This window comes from Erythrolamprus reginae, chromosome 1, assembly GCF_031021105.1.
Source record: "Erythrolamprus reginae isolate rEryReg1 chromosome 1, rEryReg1.hap1, whole genome shotgun sequence".
Classification (NCBI taxonomy): Eukaryota; Metazoa; Chordata; class Lepidosauria; order Squamata; family Dipsadidae; genus Erythrolamprus; species Erythrolamprus reginae.
In genome coordinates, this window is record NC_091950.1 from 366,997,785 (window position 1) to 367,018,459 (window position 20,675).

Here is a 20,675-nt window from a genome sequence, read left to right on the forward strand (position 1 = left end):
TCCTGACATGAATAGCTGACAACTTTTATTAAGAGCTGTCTGGTGCAATAGTTAGAGTGCAGTACTTCAGGCTACTTCTGCTGGCTGCCTGCAATTTGACAGTTTGAATCTCATCAGGCTTCCGAAGTTGGTAAAATGAGAACTCAGATTGTTGGGGGCGATATGTAATTCTGTAAACCACTTAGAGAGGGCTGGAAAGCACCGTGAAGCGGTATGTAAGTCTAAGTGCTGTTGCTATTGTCCAAAAGGTGGAGGAGGGAACACGTTGTCAGGAACCTGTTTAATCTCCCACTGCAGTGTTTCTTTCCTAGTTGATATCAGAGTAGTTAAAGTCCCGCATTACTATATTGTTTTTTCCTGGATGCAGCTGATTTACAAAAAGTTCATCTTTTTCCTCTGCTTGGTTGTGTGACCTGTAGTAAACACCTATAGCAAGGTCCTCTCCTCCTCCTGTTTTATTCATCCACATACTTTCATTGTTAGCATCATGTATTTCTCTACAAATGTAGTAATTATTTGCATGTAATACAGTTTTTCCATTTTTCATGGGTCTGTCTCTTTTGAACAAATTCTATCCTTCTAATCATTCAAACTAGAAATTCTTAAACTTATATTTAAGAATTACCCATCTCCCTTTTCAGTGTACAAGAAAATATCAAAAGCTTAAAAACAGTATATAAAATTTAAAAGAAGTGAGAAATGTTAAAAATGATTAAAATATGGTGAGAGGCCTTCAGGGCACTAGCCCCATGGCAGCATGTTTTTCTATGTACCAGAGGCCACAGAGCCATGTTTTTTCAAATTTCCTGATTATCCTACACAGTTGAAATTCTAAAAATGAATCTGACATTATTTTGATAACATGAAGACACTGACACTTTATTTTTCATACGAAATGTTCCACAATTTCCCCTTTCAACAGCTATTTTAAGGGAATGCAGTCTGATTATTAAACAGATCAGAAATCCATTTGAATTGGATTGTTTGTTTTATTCTGTTCCTCCAGTAACAAAAAGGTGTACATTCTTGGATGACTGAAGCATTTGGGCTGCCCGCTCAACACCCACCACAGCAGCCAATTTCTGGACATCATATTTGGAGTAAAATGCAGTACATGTCAAGGTAGCCTCTCCCTCCATGCCTGCCAATTTTACCATATTGCAGATCTCACTATAGAAATGTGGATAGGTTGGCAGTTCATAAAAAATAAGGTTCCTGACGCCTCTAATGGAATACCTGAATAAAAAAACACAACATAATTAATATACAATTCCTCAAAAATGTAAGCAGTACTTTTAAAAATAGAATTTTAAATAACTGCATCATAAATTAAAAATATCAGAGGACACAACAACAATTTCAATAAACACAAACTCTCCCTTCCCTCCTCATTCCTAGCTAATGTTTTGTTTACAATCCTTTTTAGCATTAAGAAAGTTAAAGCTACAACATTGAAAAATAGAACTACACACTAAACAGCCCAACCTCTGAAGACTGAAGACTTCTCCAGATGAATCCTGCTGCCAAAATACACTCAAATATTATCAATTTTTGGCTACTTTTTTCTTCATCTTTTTTCAAAATAAAAGCTAATTAACTACTGTAAGTCGTCACTAGCCTTCACTTTACCACTTTGCTATTAGCTTCCCCAAACATGTTCAAAATAGTCAAATTTTCTGCTGCTTTCTGCAGAGACGAGGCTACCGTTTTCTATAGTTCTGATTGCTATAGTTACCTCAAAATGTTTTGGGCCTAATCCAGAGGTGAAATTTTAAAAAAATTCCTACTGGTTCTGTGGTCGCAGCTTGGTGGACATGGCAGGGAAAGTGTTCTGCCGGCGTGTCTCAACCGCCCGTAATTACAGGAAGACATACACCACACAATAAAAGGAAAACCCAAAAGTTTTTATAAACAGAAAAACAGAAATAGCTCCCTTTTTAAATGTCAAAGGGATTTTCTGGTACATACAAGGCACAGGTTAAATGCAGTCCAATTGCTCACCCAATAACTGGGAAATTGAGTCCAATTCTAAAGTCCAGAGAGTCCACACACATAATCCTGAACAGCAAAAACCACGATCTTGACGAAACAATGAATCAGATAAAATGTCATGAGGCTAAAAACACCAGGCTGCACTTTTATCTGTAGCATTAATTACAGCAGCCTCACCCAACCACAGGTGGCCTCATTTTCTCTTGTAATAATCCTTCAGTTGTTGTCTCCTATGCATCACTCTACACATGCGTGGATGTGTCATTAATTCTTGTTCAGAATCCAGGGATGATACAGATGACTGATCTCCTCCTGGGCTGTCTGCCAAACTCCCCTCTTCCCTGTCACTCATGCTTCCTTGGTCAGAGGAGTCTTCATCGGCAGATTCTACTAGGAGCAAAACAGGCCTGCGGCATGTGGATGTCTCCCCTGCATCCACCTCCACATTCCTTGGGGCAGGAGCTGGGCCGGAGCTAACCACAACAGAAAGGATACTGCAAAATCACCATTCCCTCCCCATTCCTGGAGGAAGGATATCAAAGAATCTCTATACCACCTCTAGGGACAGCCAGAGGTGGTATTTGCCAGTTCACCAAAACTACTCAAAATTTCTGCTACCAGTTCTGCAGAACCTGCTGAATTTCACCCATCACATGTCCCCTCATCTTTGCCATGTAATTTATTCCATGCCAGAACTGCAGTCTACTGTGAGTAACACACGCTTATAGCAACATCAGTTCCTTCTCTTCCATCCAAATCTATTCATATGCATAGCTTCCTCAACACTTCCTCAATTACCCATCCTCTGAGATCCAGCAAGAGAGTCATCTAAGGCAGGGGTCTCCAACCTTGGCAACATTAAGCCTGGGGGAATTCTGGGAGTTGAAGTCCAAATATCTTCAAGTTGCCACGGTTGGGAAACACTGATCTAAGGGTCTCATCCATAAAAGTGCCATCTAGCAGGACACCAGAGGAGGTAGTTTTCTGCCATGGAGCCCACTTTTCAGAATATCTCCCTCTCCCCACTGGTCACAATGTCTTTACTATCAAGTCTGGGGTCCTAATAGTGTGGGTGAGCCTGCTGTCTGGTTATAGCAATTGTGCAGTGTTTGATTATACTCAGCTGTTATCTTATGGTGTCTTATGTTATTTATGTTCTAATTATTGGATATGTTTTTATTTTGTTTTATTAGCTGCCTAGAAACACGCATATGAGATGGGTGATCATATAAATATAGTAAACAAATAAACAAACTAAAACTTGCTATGCTCATTTCGATTTAGGAAAGAAAACAATTCTCCATTTATCATTGCATGTTTATTACTAGAGAATTTAGGACTGAGAAATCCCCAGGATTTAATTAGTCTCAAACATGCTGTCCGTGTGCTCTGTCATTTTCAGCAGACTAGTCCAGAAAATGACAAATACTTAATATGTCACATCAATACTATAATCACAGAATAATCATTTATCATCTTTATGATTCACAAACCTCCTTAGGAAGCTGACACCCATAATTTACAATGTTGGTTTGAGACATAAAAATAAATCACACAGTGTATTTTTATCACTGGGCAATAATTTCTAGACTATATTTTATTTAGCAATGAAAAGGAGGAGGGAAGGAAGATTTATATCTAAGGAATATTAGCTTTAATACATTAAGAATTGAAACTGACTGTAGAGCCTTTGGGAAATTGTCTGTTCTTTATAAAATGCCATATAAATAAGGTAATGAGAAATAATATAATAATTGATTTAAAGTAACTATAATTACAATGTTCTATTATGTCAATGCAACTCACCTTTTATAAAAATGGAATCGCTCTGTGATAATTAGAAATTGTTTTTCTCCACTTTGGAATAAATGTCTTGCCCTACAAATTCCAGATTTACTGGTGTATTCGCAAATGTGTGCAAAATTGAGTTCTTCCTTTTTGAAATAATTCCGAAGCCGCACATAATCGAAATAGGATGGAACATAGATGAGTGTGTGGGTCATGATTGCATCCCGGTATTCAGGTAACACTTTGTCAATGAAAAAGTTAAACCTGGTCAAGAAACATAAATAATAATCTGCTTCATTTCAAAATTTAACTTCTCGAATTCTAATTCAAATGCAATTTTCAGAATTCCCAACTGGAAGTACCAAAGCAAATCTCAATTTAATTGGAGAAAAAGCAGACCAAATGTGAAACTAATGTCAAATATTTTCTCCACCTGTTGTTATACATCAGGAGCCTCACTTTTCCTCAAATACGATGCTATATATTTTGTCAGTCAGGATTAGGAAATTAAAACTTCCACAGGTAACTGGGAAGGAAAAAAATGCTTTGGTATGGAGGAATTCTGTTCAGGTTTTCTCCTATTCCCCAAATTCCATCAGTTGGTATTCATTGTCCACTGCGCAAGCCCCATTCTCATAAGGTACTGAAGGTAGCAGAGGTGAAATGTTCCCAGTTTGCTCATGCCGGTCGGTTGTTAGAGAACTGGTCACGAAGGCAGTGCGAGGCTCTGCCTACCCATCAGGATGCCGCCATTTGGATTCTTTTACCCTCTGCGCATGCACAAAGCATTTCACCCCTGAGGCAGAGGGAACCCGCTTTAGAATCTTTTAAATAGTTTTTTTTACTACTGCAAAATTGAAAACTGCATACCCATACACACCCAAACCCGCTAACACCCTCATTCTTCAATATATGAATGGCCTATTTTTTGGGGATTAGAAATCGTTCCTCCTGTACAAGACAATTTAGAAACATAGAAACAGAAGATTGACGGCAGAAAAAGGCCTCATGATCCATCTAGTCTGCCCTTATACTATTTCCTGTATTTTATCTTAGGATGGATATATGTTTATCCCAGGCATGTTTAAATTCAGTTACTGTGGATTTACCAACCACGTCTGCTGGAAGTTTGTTCCAAGGATCTACTACTCTTTCAGTAAAATAATATTTTCTTACGTTGCTTTTGATCTTTCCCCCAACTAACTTCAGATTGTGTCCCCTTGTTCTTGTGTTCACTTTCCTATTAAAAACACTTCCCTCCTGAACCTTATTTAACCCTTTAACGTATTTAAATGTTTCGATCTTGTTCCCCCTTTTCCTTCTGTCCTCCAGACTATACAGATTGAGTTCATTAAGTCTTTCCTGATACGTTTTATGCTTAAGACCTTCCACCATTGTTGTAGCCCGTCTTTGGACCCGTTCAATTTTGTCAATATCTTTTTAAGGTGAGGTCTCCAGAACTGAACACAGTATTCCAAATGTGGTCTCACCAGCGCTCTATATAAGGGGATCACAATCTCCCTCTTCCTGCTTGTTATACCTCTAGCTATGCAGCCAAGCATCCTACTTGCTTTTCCTACTGCCCGACCACACTGCTCACCCATTTTGAGACTGTCAGAAATCACTACCCCTAAATCCTTCTCTTCTGAAGTTTTTGCTAACACAGAACTGCCAATGCAATACTCAGATTGAGGATTCCTTTTCCCCAAGTGCATTATTTTACATTTGGAAACATTAAACTGCAGTTTCCATTGCTTTGAATTTATTATTATATAGCACAACGACATTCAATGCAAGCAATCCAGACCATTATATTATGCAACATAACAACTATATTTCAAAGCACCAATATTTTCTTGCATAATACATTCCAGCCAATGTGTAGCTGCCATCCATAGCTCAGAGTATTAAAGAAGTACATACCTCGCATCTATTACAGAAACAGAGCTGTCAGCTTCTAGCTTCCGAAATACATGAGGAAGCTGTACTACAACATGACTAACTGACCCTGTCAAGGGTACATTCCTTACAGCCACCTGCAAGACACAATTGAAACTGTGAGATAAAAGTAACATTAGATTGGAGTGTTACATCCAAATATTCAATTAAAAAAAAAAAGAAATGGTTTGATAAACAATGTCGGTTGGTGGGCCCCAGGGGAAGAGCCTTCTCTGTGGCGGCCCCGACTCTCTGGAACCAGCCCCCCCCCCCCCCAGAGATTAGAACTGCCCCTACCCTCCTTGCCTTTCGTAAACTCCTTAAAACCCACCTTTGTTGTCAGGCATGGGGGAACTGAAATATCTCCCCTGGGCCTATACAATTTATGTATGGTATGCTTGTATGTATGTCTGCTTAATAATGGGGTTTTTTTAATATCTTAAATTGTAAATTATTAGATTTGTTATAAACTGTTTTTATTGTGTTGTGAGCCGCCCCGAGTCTACGGAGAGGGGCGGCATACAAATCTAATAATAAACATAAATAATAATCTAATTAAGAAACTGGCATCTAGAAACGACTTGTTATATCTCTTAAAAGCAAGACAGCAACCTATGGTAACGGTGATAGCCAGTTATCTGGTGTTAAGATTTACTACTGCTTATCAACATGGGAATCTTTATTGAATTGCCATGAATAATAATTACTAATTCTTTATAATTGTCTGAAAATTTGTCAAATCTCTTTACAATCTTTTCAACTAGAGTTTATAATGATCAAGTATAGCATTCAAAAAACCCCATCAATAATTATCTACTAGGTGGGAACAATAGGAACTGATGTCCTGTACATCTGAAGACCATGAGGTGGGAAATAGTGCTTTACATAATCCTCAATAGTAGGCATGGATTCAAATTTCTTTACTTCTACCTGCTAAGAGGAAAGAAATTTTCTTTGAAAGCATTTCTATTTTGCTTGTAGTACTAAACTACTTGAAATATTATAGTAGTTAATGTTTTTTACATCCCTATTTAGCAACTATTTTTCCAATGTGAGAAGATGCCAAAACAAATAAGTTACATTGCGTAACACGTAAATGGAATTTACTGTTCTCAGGTGTGGTGACAGCAATCAATTTAATTGGTTCTAAAAGAGTTCTCAGTTCATATCAGGAAGAAATGATCTATTGCATGGGTGTCAAACTCACGTCGTCACGTGATTGCATTCCCCCCCCCCCCCTTTGCTAAACTGGGTGGGGGCAGGGCCAGCCTGCGGGGCGCGAATTTGACACCCCTGATTTACTATATATCATCAATCAGCATAGTGGCATGTGTTGAATATCAGACACTTTTAACAATACTTAATGGTTATGAGAGCCCAACATATACTCTTTCAATGGCTACTGTTGTATTGGTGAACTAACCTGCCCCCTGTAATTGAAGCAATGCTTATTGAAGATAGAACTGATCAGAGGATGATGGAGGGCACTGAAGAGAAGTGTCTGCCGATAATACTTGGACCAGTTATTCAGACTGAACATTCGTACTCGTGAAAAATCCACCCCATGAGATTCCAAAGGTAACAGATTCATGTGGTTAATCAGGTGCTGCAAGCAGAATAATGGTTAAAACATAGTAAAAATGTATCGTTGCATTTCAGTGAACAGAGAAAGGAAAACAAAGAACTTCTCCCAAAGTCCATGCATTACATGAAAGAGAAAAACAATCTGAATAGTTATTTGGCAAGTTAAACTAGATAAGCACAACTGCTTTGATGGTTTAGACTTCATCTATTATTATTTATTATTATTATTTATTAGATTTGTATGCCGCCCCTCTCCTTAGACTCGGGGCGGCTTACAGCAATGATAAAAACAATATATAATGACAAATCTAATAGTTGGAATCTAAAATAACAATAATACATTTAAAAAGTCTAAAAAACAAGAAACCCCAATATATAAAAACATACATACAGTCATATCATACACGGAAAACTCCATAGGCAGGGGAAGATGTTTCAGTTCCCCCACGCTTGACGACAGAGGTGGGTTTTAAGGAGTTTACGAAAGGCAAGGAGGGTAGGGGCAGTTCTAATCTCTGGAGGGAGCTGATTCCAGAGGGTGGAGTCGCCACAGAGAAGGCTCTTCCCCTGGGTCCCGCCAAACGACAGTTTAGTTGATGGGACCCGGAGGAGACCAACTCTGTGGGACCTAACTGGTCGCTGGGATTCGTGCGGCAGAAGGCGGTCTTGTAGATACCCTGGTCCGGTGCCATGAAGGGCTTTATAGGTGATGACCAACACTTTGAATTGTGACCGGAAACTGATCGGCAACCAATGCAGACTGCGGAGTGTTGGGGTAACATGGGTATATTTGGGGAAGCCCATGATTGCTCTCGCAGCTGCATTCTGCAGAATCTGAAGTTTCCGAACAGTCTTCAAAGGTAGCCCCTACTACTGCAAAAAGTTTTCATTTTTTCTCTCAAGACTTCACTTAATCAACACTGAAGATGGCATCTAAAGATACCTATTTCTACAAAATATGCTAGTGTCAGTGTCCACAGTAGTGTTTCTCCACCTTGGCAATTTTTAAGATATGTGGATTTCAACTGAGCCAAACAATTAAAAAAAAACCAATCTAGAACAGTGATGGCAAATCTTTTTTGGCTTAGGTCCCAAAAGGGTGTGCACACACACACAATAGCGTGTGTGTGGGTGCCCACACACAGAATGCAATGCGCATGTGCACAACCCCCACATACATACGGTAGGAGCGTTGGGCTGTTTTTCGCTCTCCCCAAGGTTCAGGAAAGCCTCCTGAAGCCTGGGGACAGCGATAAATGGCACAACGGGCCAACTGGAAGTTTGGAAACGAAACAAAAGTGGAGCTGCCCTACTACTTACCTTATATATTCAGAAAAACATTAAGGAACATTTTATTCAATCGAAAAACAGTTAAAGATCTAAAATCTAGCCTCCATGCGAGGCATTTCTCATCTGGTTGTTATAGTTACACAGCACATTCTGGTTTTTTAAAAAAGTGAAAAGGGATTACCAAAACATGTTCCCAGTTTTGCATCAGGTAAATGTCAGCTTCATCAATTATAAGGATTTCTATTGAGGAGAGGAAATCGTAGTCTCGCTTGTTCTCCCCTTCAGCTCCTATCACAGTTCTCAAGCCAAGGGGAGAGGCAATGATAATGTCCGAGGAATAAAATGGGGCATACAACCGCATGCTCTTCTGAAGAACCGCAACACCTGTCCAGATGCAATACACACATATTAGCCACTCTGTGATTATATATTTAACCATTGCTTACAATATCCCATAAGAGTCAAGGGAAATGTTTGCATTTTGTGATGAGCAAAAGGGACTCCAAGAAGCTACCATAGGAACAGGCAATCTGAGGCCCTCTGAACATTCTGGAACAATTCCCATCTACTCTGGTCAGAATGGCCTAATTGAACTGAGGAAAGTATGTAAAATGTCTGGAAGGTAGCAGGTTGTGAATCCAGCCCTCAAGAAGCTACTGATTTATCCCATTAATGTCCCTTTAGGAATTTTGGATGAGCCATCTTTAAGGCAAAATATTAAAATGACGATTAATTAATTATAATTAAAATGATAAAATGAAGCCCTTTTAAGAATGACACAAAGCTGGATTCACAAAGATTACTCCCTCAGAAAAATCCAACAAAAGAAAGAAACATAGAAACATAGAAGACTGACGGCAGAAAAAAACCTCATGATCCATCTAGTCTGCCCTTATACTATTTTCTGTATTTTATCTTAGGATGGTTATGTGTTTATCCCAGGCATGTTTAAATTCAGTGACTGTGGATTTACCAACCACATCTGCTGGAAGTTTGTTCCAAGGATCTACTACTCTTTCAGTAAAATAATATTTTTTTATTATTATTATTATTATTAATTGGATTTGTATGCCGCCCCTCTCCGCAGACTCGGGGTGGCTAACAACAGCAGTAAAACAGTACAACAAAATCCAATACTAAAAAAACAGTTAAAAACCCATTATATAAAAACCAAACATACATACAAACATACCATACAAAAAATTGTGAAGGCCTAGGGGGAAAGTGTATCTTAGTTCCCCCATGCCTGGTGGCAGAGGTGGGTTTTAAGCAGCTTACGGAAGGCAAGGAGGGTGGGGGCAATTCTAATCTCTGGGGGGAGTTGGTTCCAGAGGGTCGGGGCCACCACAGAGAAGGCTCTTCCTCTGGGTCCCACCAAGCGACATTGTTTGGTTGACGGGACCCAGAGAAGACCCACTCTGTGAGACCTAACTGGTCGCTGGGATTCGTGCGGCAGAAGGCGGTCCCTGAGATATTCTGACCCGGTGCCATGAAGAGCTTTATAGGTCATAACCAACAGTTTGAATTGTGACCGGAAACTGATTGGCAACCAATGCAGACTGCGGAGTGTTGGAGTAACATGGGCATATTTGGGAAAGCCCATGATTGCTCTCGCAGCTGCATTCTGCACGATCTGAAGTTTCCAAACATTTTTCAAAGGTAGCCCCATGTAGAGAGTGTTACAGTAGTCGAGCCTCGAGGTGATGAGGGCATGAGTGACTGTAAGTAGTGACTCCCGGTCCAAATAGGGTCGCAACTGGTGCACTAGGCGAATGCCCCCCTCGCCACAGCTGAAAGGTGTTTCTCTAATGTGAGCTGTGGATCGAGGAGGACGCCCAAGTTGCGAACCCTCTCTGAGGGGGTCAATGATTCTCCCCCCAGGGTAATGGACGGACAGATGGAATTGTCCTTGGGAGGCAGGACCCACAGCCACTCCGTCTTGTCTGGATTGAGTTTGAGTTTGTTGACACCCATCCAGGCCCCAACAGCCTCCAGGCACCGGCACATCACTTCCACTGCTTCGTTGACTGGACATGGGGTGGAGATGTATAACTGGGTATCATCAGCATATTGATGATACCTCACCCCATGCCCTTGGATGATCTCACCCAGCGGTTTCATGTAGATATTAAATAGCAGGGAGGAGAGGACCGAACCCTGAGGTACCCCACAAAGGAGAGAGATCATGTTGCTTTTGATCTTTCCCCCAACTAACTTCAGATTGTGTCCCCTTGTTTTTGTGTTCACTTTCCTATTAAAAACACTTCCCTCCTGGACCTTATTTAACCCTTTAACATATTTAAATGTTTCGATCATGTCCCCCCTTTTCCTTCTGTCCTCCAGACTATACAGATTGAGTTCATTAAGTCTTTCCTGATACGTTTTATGCTTAAGAGCTTCCACCATTCTTGTAGCCCGTCTTTGGACCCGTTCAATTTTGTTGAAAAAACAAAAACTGAATGTAGTAAAGCACTATTTTAAACCATAATAAGAGAATCTGATGCATGCCAGTCATTCCTTCCTACTGTGAGAGTAGATTATAGTTGTTTTTTATTATTGGATTATACATGTTGTTTTTATTATTGTTGCTAGCCGCCCCGAGTCTACGGAGAGGGGCGGCATACAAATCCAATAAATTATTACTATTATTATTATTATTATTATTATTATTATTATTATTATTATTATCTCAGTTATTTGAATGTGAGATCAGAGACCAGATTTCTAAAATCTTGCTCAAAAGTACCTATGAATCTTGGCTTATTATTTATTAACATTTACCGATGTTTCATTTTAACTGTATTACTATTTCAGTAGCCAAGAAACAGAATATAAAGTAGAAACAATCTATACCAGCAGAGTACACACCAGTGATGGCTTCCTACTAGTGCGTTGCTCTAGTGACGGCTCAATGATTTGTATAATTCTGTCTCAACGGCTCTGATCTGTTTTTGCCGGTCCGTGCTCAACATCTTTTAAAAATAATTTTCCGCGCGTTTTGGCTCTGTGAGCATGCAGAAGGAAAATTGTCCCTCTGCGCATGCGCAGAAGCAAAAGTGTGTTGTGGACACGCACAAGCATAGTGAATGTACGCAATGTCGCGATGCACACGCAGGCACCAGTAGAAAAAGGTAAGCAACCCGCTGTGGTACACAGTATAAAACTGAAACCATAACAATATCTAAAGATATAAAAATATTAAACGTTACCTATCCTGAAATGGTCATCAATGTTTCCAGCAAAGGTGGCTTCATAATCTTCAGGCCTTTTCAGATTTGGCGGCTTCTCTTCTGGGTCTGAACCAAATTCTCCCTTAAAACGTTTTTTATTACTTACATCAATTTTCTTTTGACTGGCTGATTCGAGGAGGGCAATTAAAATATGGACTACACGCAAAGCTGATTCTCGGAAGGGGACCACCATCAACACCTTGTCAAGAAAATGCATATTCAATTATTGTATTATTTAAATGCATGACATTTTCTTAACTTTGGGGGTGGGGGAAGTTAGGGGAAACTATAGAAATTCTTATCTATCACTTTCGTTTTTAAAAAGTTCTATATTCTTATTTAGTGCATTCTGCAAGAACACTGCAAGTCTATTTAGTAGGCTGCACTCTCAGCCATCTGCAGTGAAGACTCTCATTTTAAGATACAGTGGTACCTCGGTTTTCGAAGGCTTCTCAGTTCGAACAAATCGGTATTTGACCAGGAAATTCAAGAAACTTTTGCCCTGAAATCCGAACAAACATTAACACTCGAGAGAGCTGAAGACAGAAGCCGGCAAGCTACACAGAGAGAGAGAGAGACGGGGACAGAAGCGGGCGAGCGAGAGAACTGAAGCCGGAAGCCGGCAAGCTACAGAGAGAGAGAGAGAGAGAGAGAGAGAGACGGGGACAGAAGCGGGTGAGCGAGAGAGCTGAAGCCAGAAGCCGGCAAGCTACAAGGGGAGTGAGAGAGAGACGGGGACAGAAGCAGGCAAGCTAGAGGGAGAGAGAGAGAGAGAGAGAGAGAGAGAGAGAGAGAGAGAGAGACAGGGATAGAAGCGGGCGAGCGAGAGAGCTGAAGACGGAAGCTGGCAAGCTACAGGGAGAGGGAGAGAGAGAGAGAGAGAGAGAGAGAGAGACAGGGACAGAAGCCGGCAAGCTAGAGGGAGAGACAACTGAGGAGGGGAATTTATCTTAAATTGTTTTGGTTCTCAACCAAATCAGTTCTCGACCACACTTCCAGAACGAATTGTGGCCGAGAACTGAGGTACCACTGTATTGATAAAGGTATGGTTATCAGGCGATAAACATATATTAAGGGTGGTTTTTTTCACCTTTGGTCTAGTGAGACCTTGATCCCTGAAAGCATCCTCATCCATTCCATCTTCTTGGTCCCGTCGCTTGGCATTGTTGCCAAGCACCTGTGTATTAGCCTTCAAGACGTGGTTCAAGGCATGGAGGCAATAGACATGGCGTAATTCTTCACCATTTTTTAAAGCAGTCCTTCCTGGGTAAAACAAATCCTTGTATGAATTCATAATGCAGAAGAGCTCTTGTTGCAGTGGGCTAAATAGCTGGTCTTTTGATTTTGACTGAGCAGAAAGCAATGGTCTGTTCACTTTTGGCCAAGTTGACTTTAATGGCTTGCAAAGGTGAAGATGTTCCAGATCAACTTCTTTGCTTCGATTAATCGCTCCAAATTTCTCCAACTTGGAAGAAAAAACTAACTGACCCAATACTGGCCACTGACAGGAAAAAAAAGAAAAGGGGAAAAAAATAAGGCAACAGAACTTCAGCTAAGCCTCTCTCAAATGATGTACATACAAAAGAACACTAATCTGAGTATCCACAGGGAGTGGTCCAAGACATCAAGGGTGTCAACATATCATCTACAACCAAGCATTCAATGTCCCACAACACATGTAAAAAGGGTGTTGTTTTTGACCCCTCCCTATAATCTACCCATCTCCTTGCAACCTCCTGCATGCCTCAAAAAATATACACATTCTGATCCCCAAGGTTGCAAAAGGAATTCAAAATAAGATGCCACATTATAACAATGTGGAAGGACAGGGACCTTTACAAATAATAAGGGCAGTAATCATATTCAATACATTTTTCTCTCCATCCACCTTGCCCCATCTATTTTCCTGGAATCAGCTTCATCAGCCACTCGAAGAACAAGCGATCCTCTCCTGATTTTGAGAAGGCTCAAGGATACATTACCTCAACTTGGCTGGTCAACTTTGAGCACACAGCACATTTATCTATCTCTTCTTCTTCCAGCTCTTTATCCATGTGGCATTTAAATGGATCTGTGTCAAGAAATAAACATATGTTTTGGACTGACTGTTTCAGAAACTTGCTTATTATTGCTGTTAGCTGCCCCGAGTCTCCGGAGAGGGGCGGCATACAAATCCAATAAATAAATAAATAAATAAATAAATAAACTGAAATTAGAATTTAGTTTGCAAACCAAAGTAGTAAGTGAAAAAGATTAGATGATTCTATCAATTATTCCAAACTATCAAATAGAAAGTGCAGTATATATTTCAGGGTTTCATTTTCCAACTTGGTAACACCATCAGTTCATACAATTGGCAGGGTGAGCTACTGTTTATAAACAGGGAGCAATCCCTGAGCTTGAAGAAGTATTGAGTGGGATCCCTTGAATCCAAATCCTCAAATTAAAGGGAACACAAGAAAGTTGGGAATTTCTCAAAATAAGATACTGAAGTATAATTATATACCATTCCAAAGAGGAAAACAAAAGAACAAATAGCAGTGTTGCAAACCGTGTGGTTGTATATGAGATTTTCAACTGAGCTAAGCGTTATTTAAATATTTTTTAAAACTAGAAAATTGGGATAATGATCAAGTAGGTGGCTGTGGGTAGAACCACCAGCTGAAGGGCAGGGCCCCCAACAAGGTTAGTAAAGAGACGTTCCAACTTAGAGGTGTTTGGGGGAGGAAATGTATGAGAAAACCGCCCTCAGATTTATATCTGCTGTTTCTCAAGGGAAGGCAGAAAGTCTGGCAAGATTCTTGCAATATAGATCAACAATAAAATCTTTGTTTGGGCCAATCCATGAGTGGTTCTGGTTGCTTGTGTCTCAGTAAACAGCTAATAAAGGAGAGAATGTTGGAAAGGTATACAAAGGGAGTTTAGGCTCTCAACTTGAGCTAAGAGCAACAAAAAGGGCTTATTGAGTATATCAATAGTAAAAGAAGAGGTGGACCCTTTGCTTGAAGATAATAGAAGTTTAGCAAATGTTATAGAGAAGCCAAAGCTCAACTCTTACTTTGTCTCAACCTCTCCCAAAAGGGGAATTGTATTAAAGTAAAAATAAGGAGACAAACTGATAAAAAACGCTAAACCCAAGGTAAATGAAGAAATTGTTAAGAATCTGTCCAGCTCCTATGAACAAATTTAAGTCTCAAGGATCAGACCACTTAGTAAATGCTTAAACTCCAATTCATAAATTGCAGATTCCTGGTTTAAGAAATATACAAGTCAATCTACAAATGGTCCTCTTTCCATTTGTGTTAATTTTTTAAAATCAAAGACAACTTTGACATTACCATCTGTTACTTGTGTAGATGTTTTTTCTTTGATATCTGTAGTGAGATCAGCACACTCTTCATCTATAAAATTGGTTTCCAGATTAAACTCAAGTTCAAGTTGGACATCTGTGCACTCTTCAGCAGCTTCACACTGCAAATCCTGAAGAGCATCCGAACCTGTAGTCTCCTCTTGGCTGTTTTCCACTAGGGATGTTTCTTTATTTAGAACAAACAAAAAGAAAAGGAGAAACAGGTTGCATTTGTTCAAGAGCCAACATGCATGATTGGTTTGAGATCAACAACTTGAGGTTCCTTTTAGAAAGTATAAATTTCCATTTAATCTTAAATTACTAGTTGGGAGCCAATTACACTCAATTAATACAACAATTAAGACTTTTCCTCTAATAAATTATCTCCCTCCTTGTTTTCTGCTTTCTTCCGTTTAGATCAATGTTGATCAATGGAGACATGAAAAATGAATTGAACTACATCTCCCAGTATTCCTAATATTGTAAGTATTTCATTTATAGGCTGTGGAAGGTAAGAACTATAGTCCAACACAAAGAACCAGGCTATACAGATTGCCTTCAGATTAACTAAAGTTATCCAGACATGTCTTTGGAGATTCTCAGTCAGGCCAGGATTGAACCAAAGGTGCTTTTTCAAAAGGCAATTGGAAAAAACAAAGGGAGTCCAGTTGCCTTTGAAAAAGCACCTTTGGGTACCAGACTTTTGGGATGCAAAAGACTAATTAATCATTGCATGGTATGAAAGAGTTAAAGTTTCCTGAATGCCTTAGCTGCCATCTAATGGATTTTAAAGTCCTAACAACCAGAACTAAACAGGGGTTTAATCTGTTGTTGCTGTTGTTGCTGTTGTTGTTGCTGTTGTTGTTGTTGTTATTATTATTGTTATTATTATTATTATTATTATTATATAGTTGGTTTATGGAATTCACTTCCAGAAGAGGTCGTGACAGCTGTCAGCCTTGGTAACTTCAAGGCAGGATTAGACACATTCATGGATGCCAAGTGTATCAGTAGTTATTGAAACAGATGTCCATGTGCCACTTCTATGTTGGTTGAGGCAGGCAGGATTCCCTTGAGTACCATTTGTTGGGGGTCAGTGGAAAGGGAGGGTTTTGCCTTCTCTTTCTACTCAAGATCCCCAAGGACAATTGGTGGGCCACTATGTGACACAGAATGGACTCAATGGGCTCTGGCCTAATTCAGCATGGCTCTTCTTATGTTCTTATAGGACTGTGAGGGCTAACCTTTCTCTCGTGTGCCAAAAGCGTGAGTGCGTGACAGCACGCATGTACCAGATCCCATCATGCAATGCATGTATGACAATTCCCACACCTGCACACTCCCCAGGCCCCTGCACACACCTCCAGGCTCTGTTTTGGGCTTAGCAGGCCTCCCTGCAGTCTCTTGGGACAAAAAACGGGACATGGTGGGATGCCCCCACCCCCTCTTGAATGCACGTACAAACCCAGAATTTTCTTATTTCTTGCTAAATTTCATTTTTATTTCAGAACACATTGATTTGCCCCTTCTGGGATGGTTAATCCCGTTACAGAAATAAATATGTTAAAATAGAAAGTGTTCTTATGCATCCATTTGGAATCCCCTAGAAACCACCCTATATAACAAAACAGAACAAAACGGAACAAAACGGAACGGAACAGACCAAACCAAACCAAACCAAACCAAACCAAACCAAACCAACGAATACCTGATTCTTGGTGAGGCACTTTTATTTCGTAGTCATCCTCCTCTATTTCTTCTTCATCCCCTGGCTCGTCCACTTCTGTATCTTCTTGGGAACTATCTTCTGATTCATCTTCTTCATCCTCATTGTCTGAACAGACAGATGTTTTTAACGTGGCCAGAAGTTTGTGATAAACTGGGATTTGTTCTGAATCACTTTCCACATCATTTTCTGAGCTGGACTGCTCAGAATTTTCATTCTAATAATGGAAATGGAAAAATATTCCAGTACATACATGAGACAATATGAACACAAGACATTCTACTCAACTTCAGGGGATTATTACTCTGTGAGAGGAATAATCTATAGTATTCCAAATGTTGCTGAAATTTAGTTTTCAGCAGCAATGCTTGCCAATAGCCAATTATGAAAGATGCTGGGAAGGCAAGCCTGGCCTTTCCAAGAAATTTCAAAACATTCTTGAGTACAGAGAATTTGCAGGTCAAATCAAAATTATTTTTGATCAACTATGATAATACTAGTCTAGATCATCATGCATAATATCAAGTCTCAGGTACCTCAGATCTATTGCTTATTCCTGGAACCCCAAACAATATCAGAATAATCGAGCTAGTCTCCAAGAAGGCATTTACACAAAAATAGGTAAATCTATTTGCAATTATTATTGTCACAGGCAAACTATATAGTTAATAATTCAGCATCTCTTTTCTGCTGCCCCAAAGAACAGGTTTCTTTCCCATTTGGTCAAAGTTATTTTCTCAGCCAATTGTTTTTAAAAATTGTTAAAATTTAAAATGATAAAAAATTATAAACTTCAAAGTGTTTAAACACGTGATCCTGGAACCCCAGGATGAATAGCCCTGAGTACAGCAAGCGTTGCTGAGAGGGGAGTGAAAATACCATTTGAAATTTCTGTAATATTAGTACAATAAAAATTCAAAACTGTGAAAAACATTGCAATTTATAATGAAAAAAAAGATTTTGCCATCTGGCATGAACCTAACAAAAGCAAGGAAGCACTGGAAACTTTTTACTTCATTAATTGCAAATCCTATTTACAGAATTAGCGAAATAGTGTGCATTATAAGTTTCTTATTAATATTATTCATTAGTAATACAATAAAACAGGGAAATATTATAAAAGCAATATTCCTACCAGTTCACAAATCTGAGTTGGTTTTTTCCCCCCAGAAACCCTGAAAATAAATAATTTAAATTACTTCCATTTCACTATCTGATAAAAACTGAAATGACAAAAATAATGCATATTTTAGAAAATTAAGGAATTAATAGCATTGAAATGCATAACACTGTATTATAGTTTTTTCTTCTAACTGAACAACAATGGTCTTCAAAGTATGGGAGATCTTTTCTATTTGCTGTGATGTCCACTTATGGAATTCCACATGGAATTGTGATAAGTGATGTCAACTTACAGAATTCTACTACCGTATGTGGTTCATTCATACATGCTGCTTGCTATGGAACAAAGTTCCATAGTTCTACTAACCATCTGAAAAATGGTTCAAAGTTCCAAAGTTCTACTAACCATCTGAAAAATACATTCACTGATTGGGGAGTTCTGGGAGTTGAAGTCCAAATATCTTCAAGTTGCCCTACACAACATGCTGGCATTTTATGCCTACCTCAACTAAAGCCATTCAATGGGTCCACAACTAGCAGCAACTTCTGTTCACAATGAGTCGCAGGAATAATAGATACAAGGGGGAAAGAAGAAATGAAGACCGACAATAAAATAGAGAAGGGTGTTCTCGTCCAGACAGGTACTTAACTCCTTGTTCCATGGAAGAAACACACGTCTGCTTCCTTGACAGAGGAGGATGCAGAACGGAGAAAAGGAATGTACAGTATCTTAATAGAATAGAATTCTTTATTGGCCAAGTGTGATTGGACACGCAAGGAATTTGTCTTTGGTGCATATATTTGTGCAATGGGCACAAATATAAACTCTGGGGAAAAATGACGCAACGGGAGTCGTCAGCTTTCCGCTCAGAAGCAATTTTAGAACCCGGTTTACCGATCATAGAAAGGATGCTCCTCCCCGAAATCCTTGAGGTGCTTCTTTTGCTTCTTGCTTAAGTGACCGATCAGCTGCTGGCGCTGCTGGCGAGCTTTCCTCTTCCCCATCTCTGCAAACTTCCTACTCCGGCTCCCACGTGGTTCCCTTGCCGGAGCATTTTACGGCCCTAACCACGCAGAGTCACTTACGTCCTTTTGCGACAGACTCCTCCCGGATATTTGGTTGCCGTACAACTCATGATTGCTGGGGAAATCTGGGAGTTGAAGTCCGTGCGTGTTTAAAGTCGTTAAAGTTGAGCGACGCCGGCTCTCCTGTCACAATGACAACAGCGGGTGGGGTTTTCTTTAGGTCTTTCTCCGACAGGAATTGGGTTTTCTTTTTCAAAATGCAGCCTTTTATTAAACAACAACAACAACAACAATTCTAATAATATATTAGACTTGTATGCCGCCCCTCTCCTGAGACTCGTTATTAAACCGTTATTAACCTGTAATATGAACTGTATAGGCACACGTATAGAAAAGCACGTATAGGGTTTATTGTAAGTGAATATCTGGTCCGACCCAATGGAGCTCTGCGACTAAAGTGAAAAAGCTGAATATTTAAAAAATAATATTTAATAAATATTTTTTTTTAAATGCTATCTTATTACGAAGCTGTTCTGTGTGAGCAGAATATATTAATTATCGATAGATGTTTGTGAGGAATGAACTTGTCCAAGAAACTATCTAGAAGCTAATGCACTTTTTGAATAGTGAGTGGTATTTTATTTGATGTTCTGTGTGCTATTTTATATGACATTATTGTGGCTGAAACTTGGTCAACTAAGAGGACTAGTGGTGACATGGTAGTAGTTTTCCAATATTTGTGAAGCTGTGACAAGACAGGAATAGCCTATTCTCCAAGGCACCTTTATGCAAGATAATAGCAGATGGAACTTATCAGAGAGATCCAACCTAGAATTTCCTTGATAATTATAACTATCAGTGGAACAGCTTGCCTTCAGAAGTTGTGGGTGCTCCAACACTGAAATTGCGGAGTCATTTGACTGGGTCTCCTGATTAGGCAGGGGTTTGGACTAGAAGACCTCTAAAGTCCCTTCCAACTGTTATTCTGTATACAGTATTACAAACCAAAGAAAATTAAATAGAAGTGGACTGCAGATAATATATAGTAGGGGTACCAATTTTTTGGACCACAGGGACCACCAAGGTCAGTTTTAAATCCCACAGACCACCAAATTCATAATTTTAAATCCCACAGACCACTAATGATTTTTTAAAAACGATAAATATATTTGTAAAATAATGAACAGAGAACTTCCATCTTATTAATATGAAATGCACCTATTTAACATAACAAAATTATAAATTCTAGGTGATGTCGGTTAACTTGGCTTCTTGCATTCTGGCACAGTGGTACCTTCTGTGTGGTGCTTAAAGGCATCTCCACACAGAGTACCACTATTATCCTAACTGGGTGATAACAAAAGCCATTGCTACATCATGCTGCATTTGGTGTGAAGTCATAACTTGTGCATCAGCCAAAGCTTGACAAAGGCAATCTTGGCAATAGATTCCACTTGCTGCTATGAACAAGAGATGGGAGCTATCTCTTTGAGGGATAAGTGGCACCTCTGCCTTGCTTAGTTTCAATCTGTTCTGTCCCCACACTTTGAGAGTTTCCAAGTACTGGAATGAGGCATTAACAGCATTTTTAATTCAGGGCTCAAAGGATAATAGCAGAATAGAATAAAAT

At 39.5% G+C, this 20,675-nt stretch overlaps 1 protein-coding gene across 1 annotated transcript; it reads right to left on the minus strand.

Moving 5' to 3' along the window:
* Positions 1–852: 852 nt before the first annotated feature.
* On the minus strand, positions 853–19,110 carry UTP25 (UTP25 small subunit processome component). Its single transcript, XM_070734494.1, has 12 exons — positions 18,915–19,110; positions 18,033–18,072; positions 16,880–17,114; positions 15,161–15,358; positions 13,805–13,893; positions 12,913–13,323; positions 11,802–12,021; positions 8,774–8,976; positions 7,142–7,324; positions 5,704–5,816; positions 3,799–4,044; positions 853–1,236 (listed from the first exon to the last, which is right to left on the minus strand). The coding sequence occupies exons 1-12, from the start codon at positions 19,022–19,024 to the stop codon at positions 990–992; spliced, it is 2,295 nt and encodes a 764-aa protein (XP_070590595.1). The 5' UTR covers positions 19,025–19,110; the 3' UTR covers positions 853–989.
* Positions 19,111–20,675: the final 1,565 nt, after the last annotated feature.

Coding starts and splice junctions, on each gene's coding strand:
- UTP25 (XM_070734494.1), bottom strand. CDS start 19,024: ATGGGGAAGAGGAAAGCTCGCCAGCAGCGCCAGCAGCTGATCGGTCAC. Junction 18,073..18,914: donor GAGCATCCTTTCTATGATCG/GTAAACCGGGTT, acceptor ATTTATTTTCAG/GGTTTCTGGGGGGAAAAAAC. Junction 4,045..5,703: donor GTTTCTGTAATAGATGCGAG/GTATGTACTTCT, acceptor TTTCTTGACCAG/GTTTAACTTTTTCATTGACA.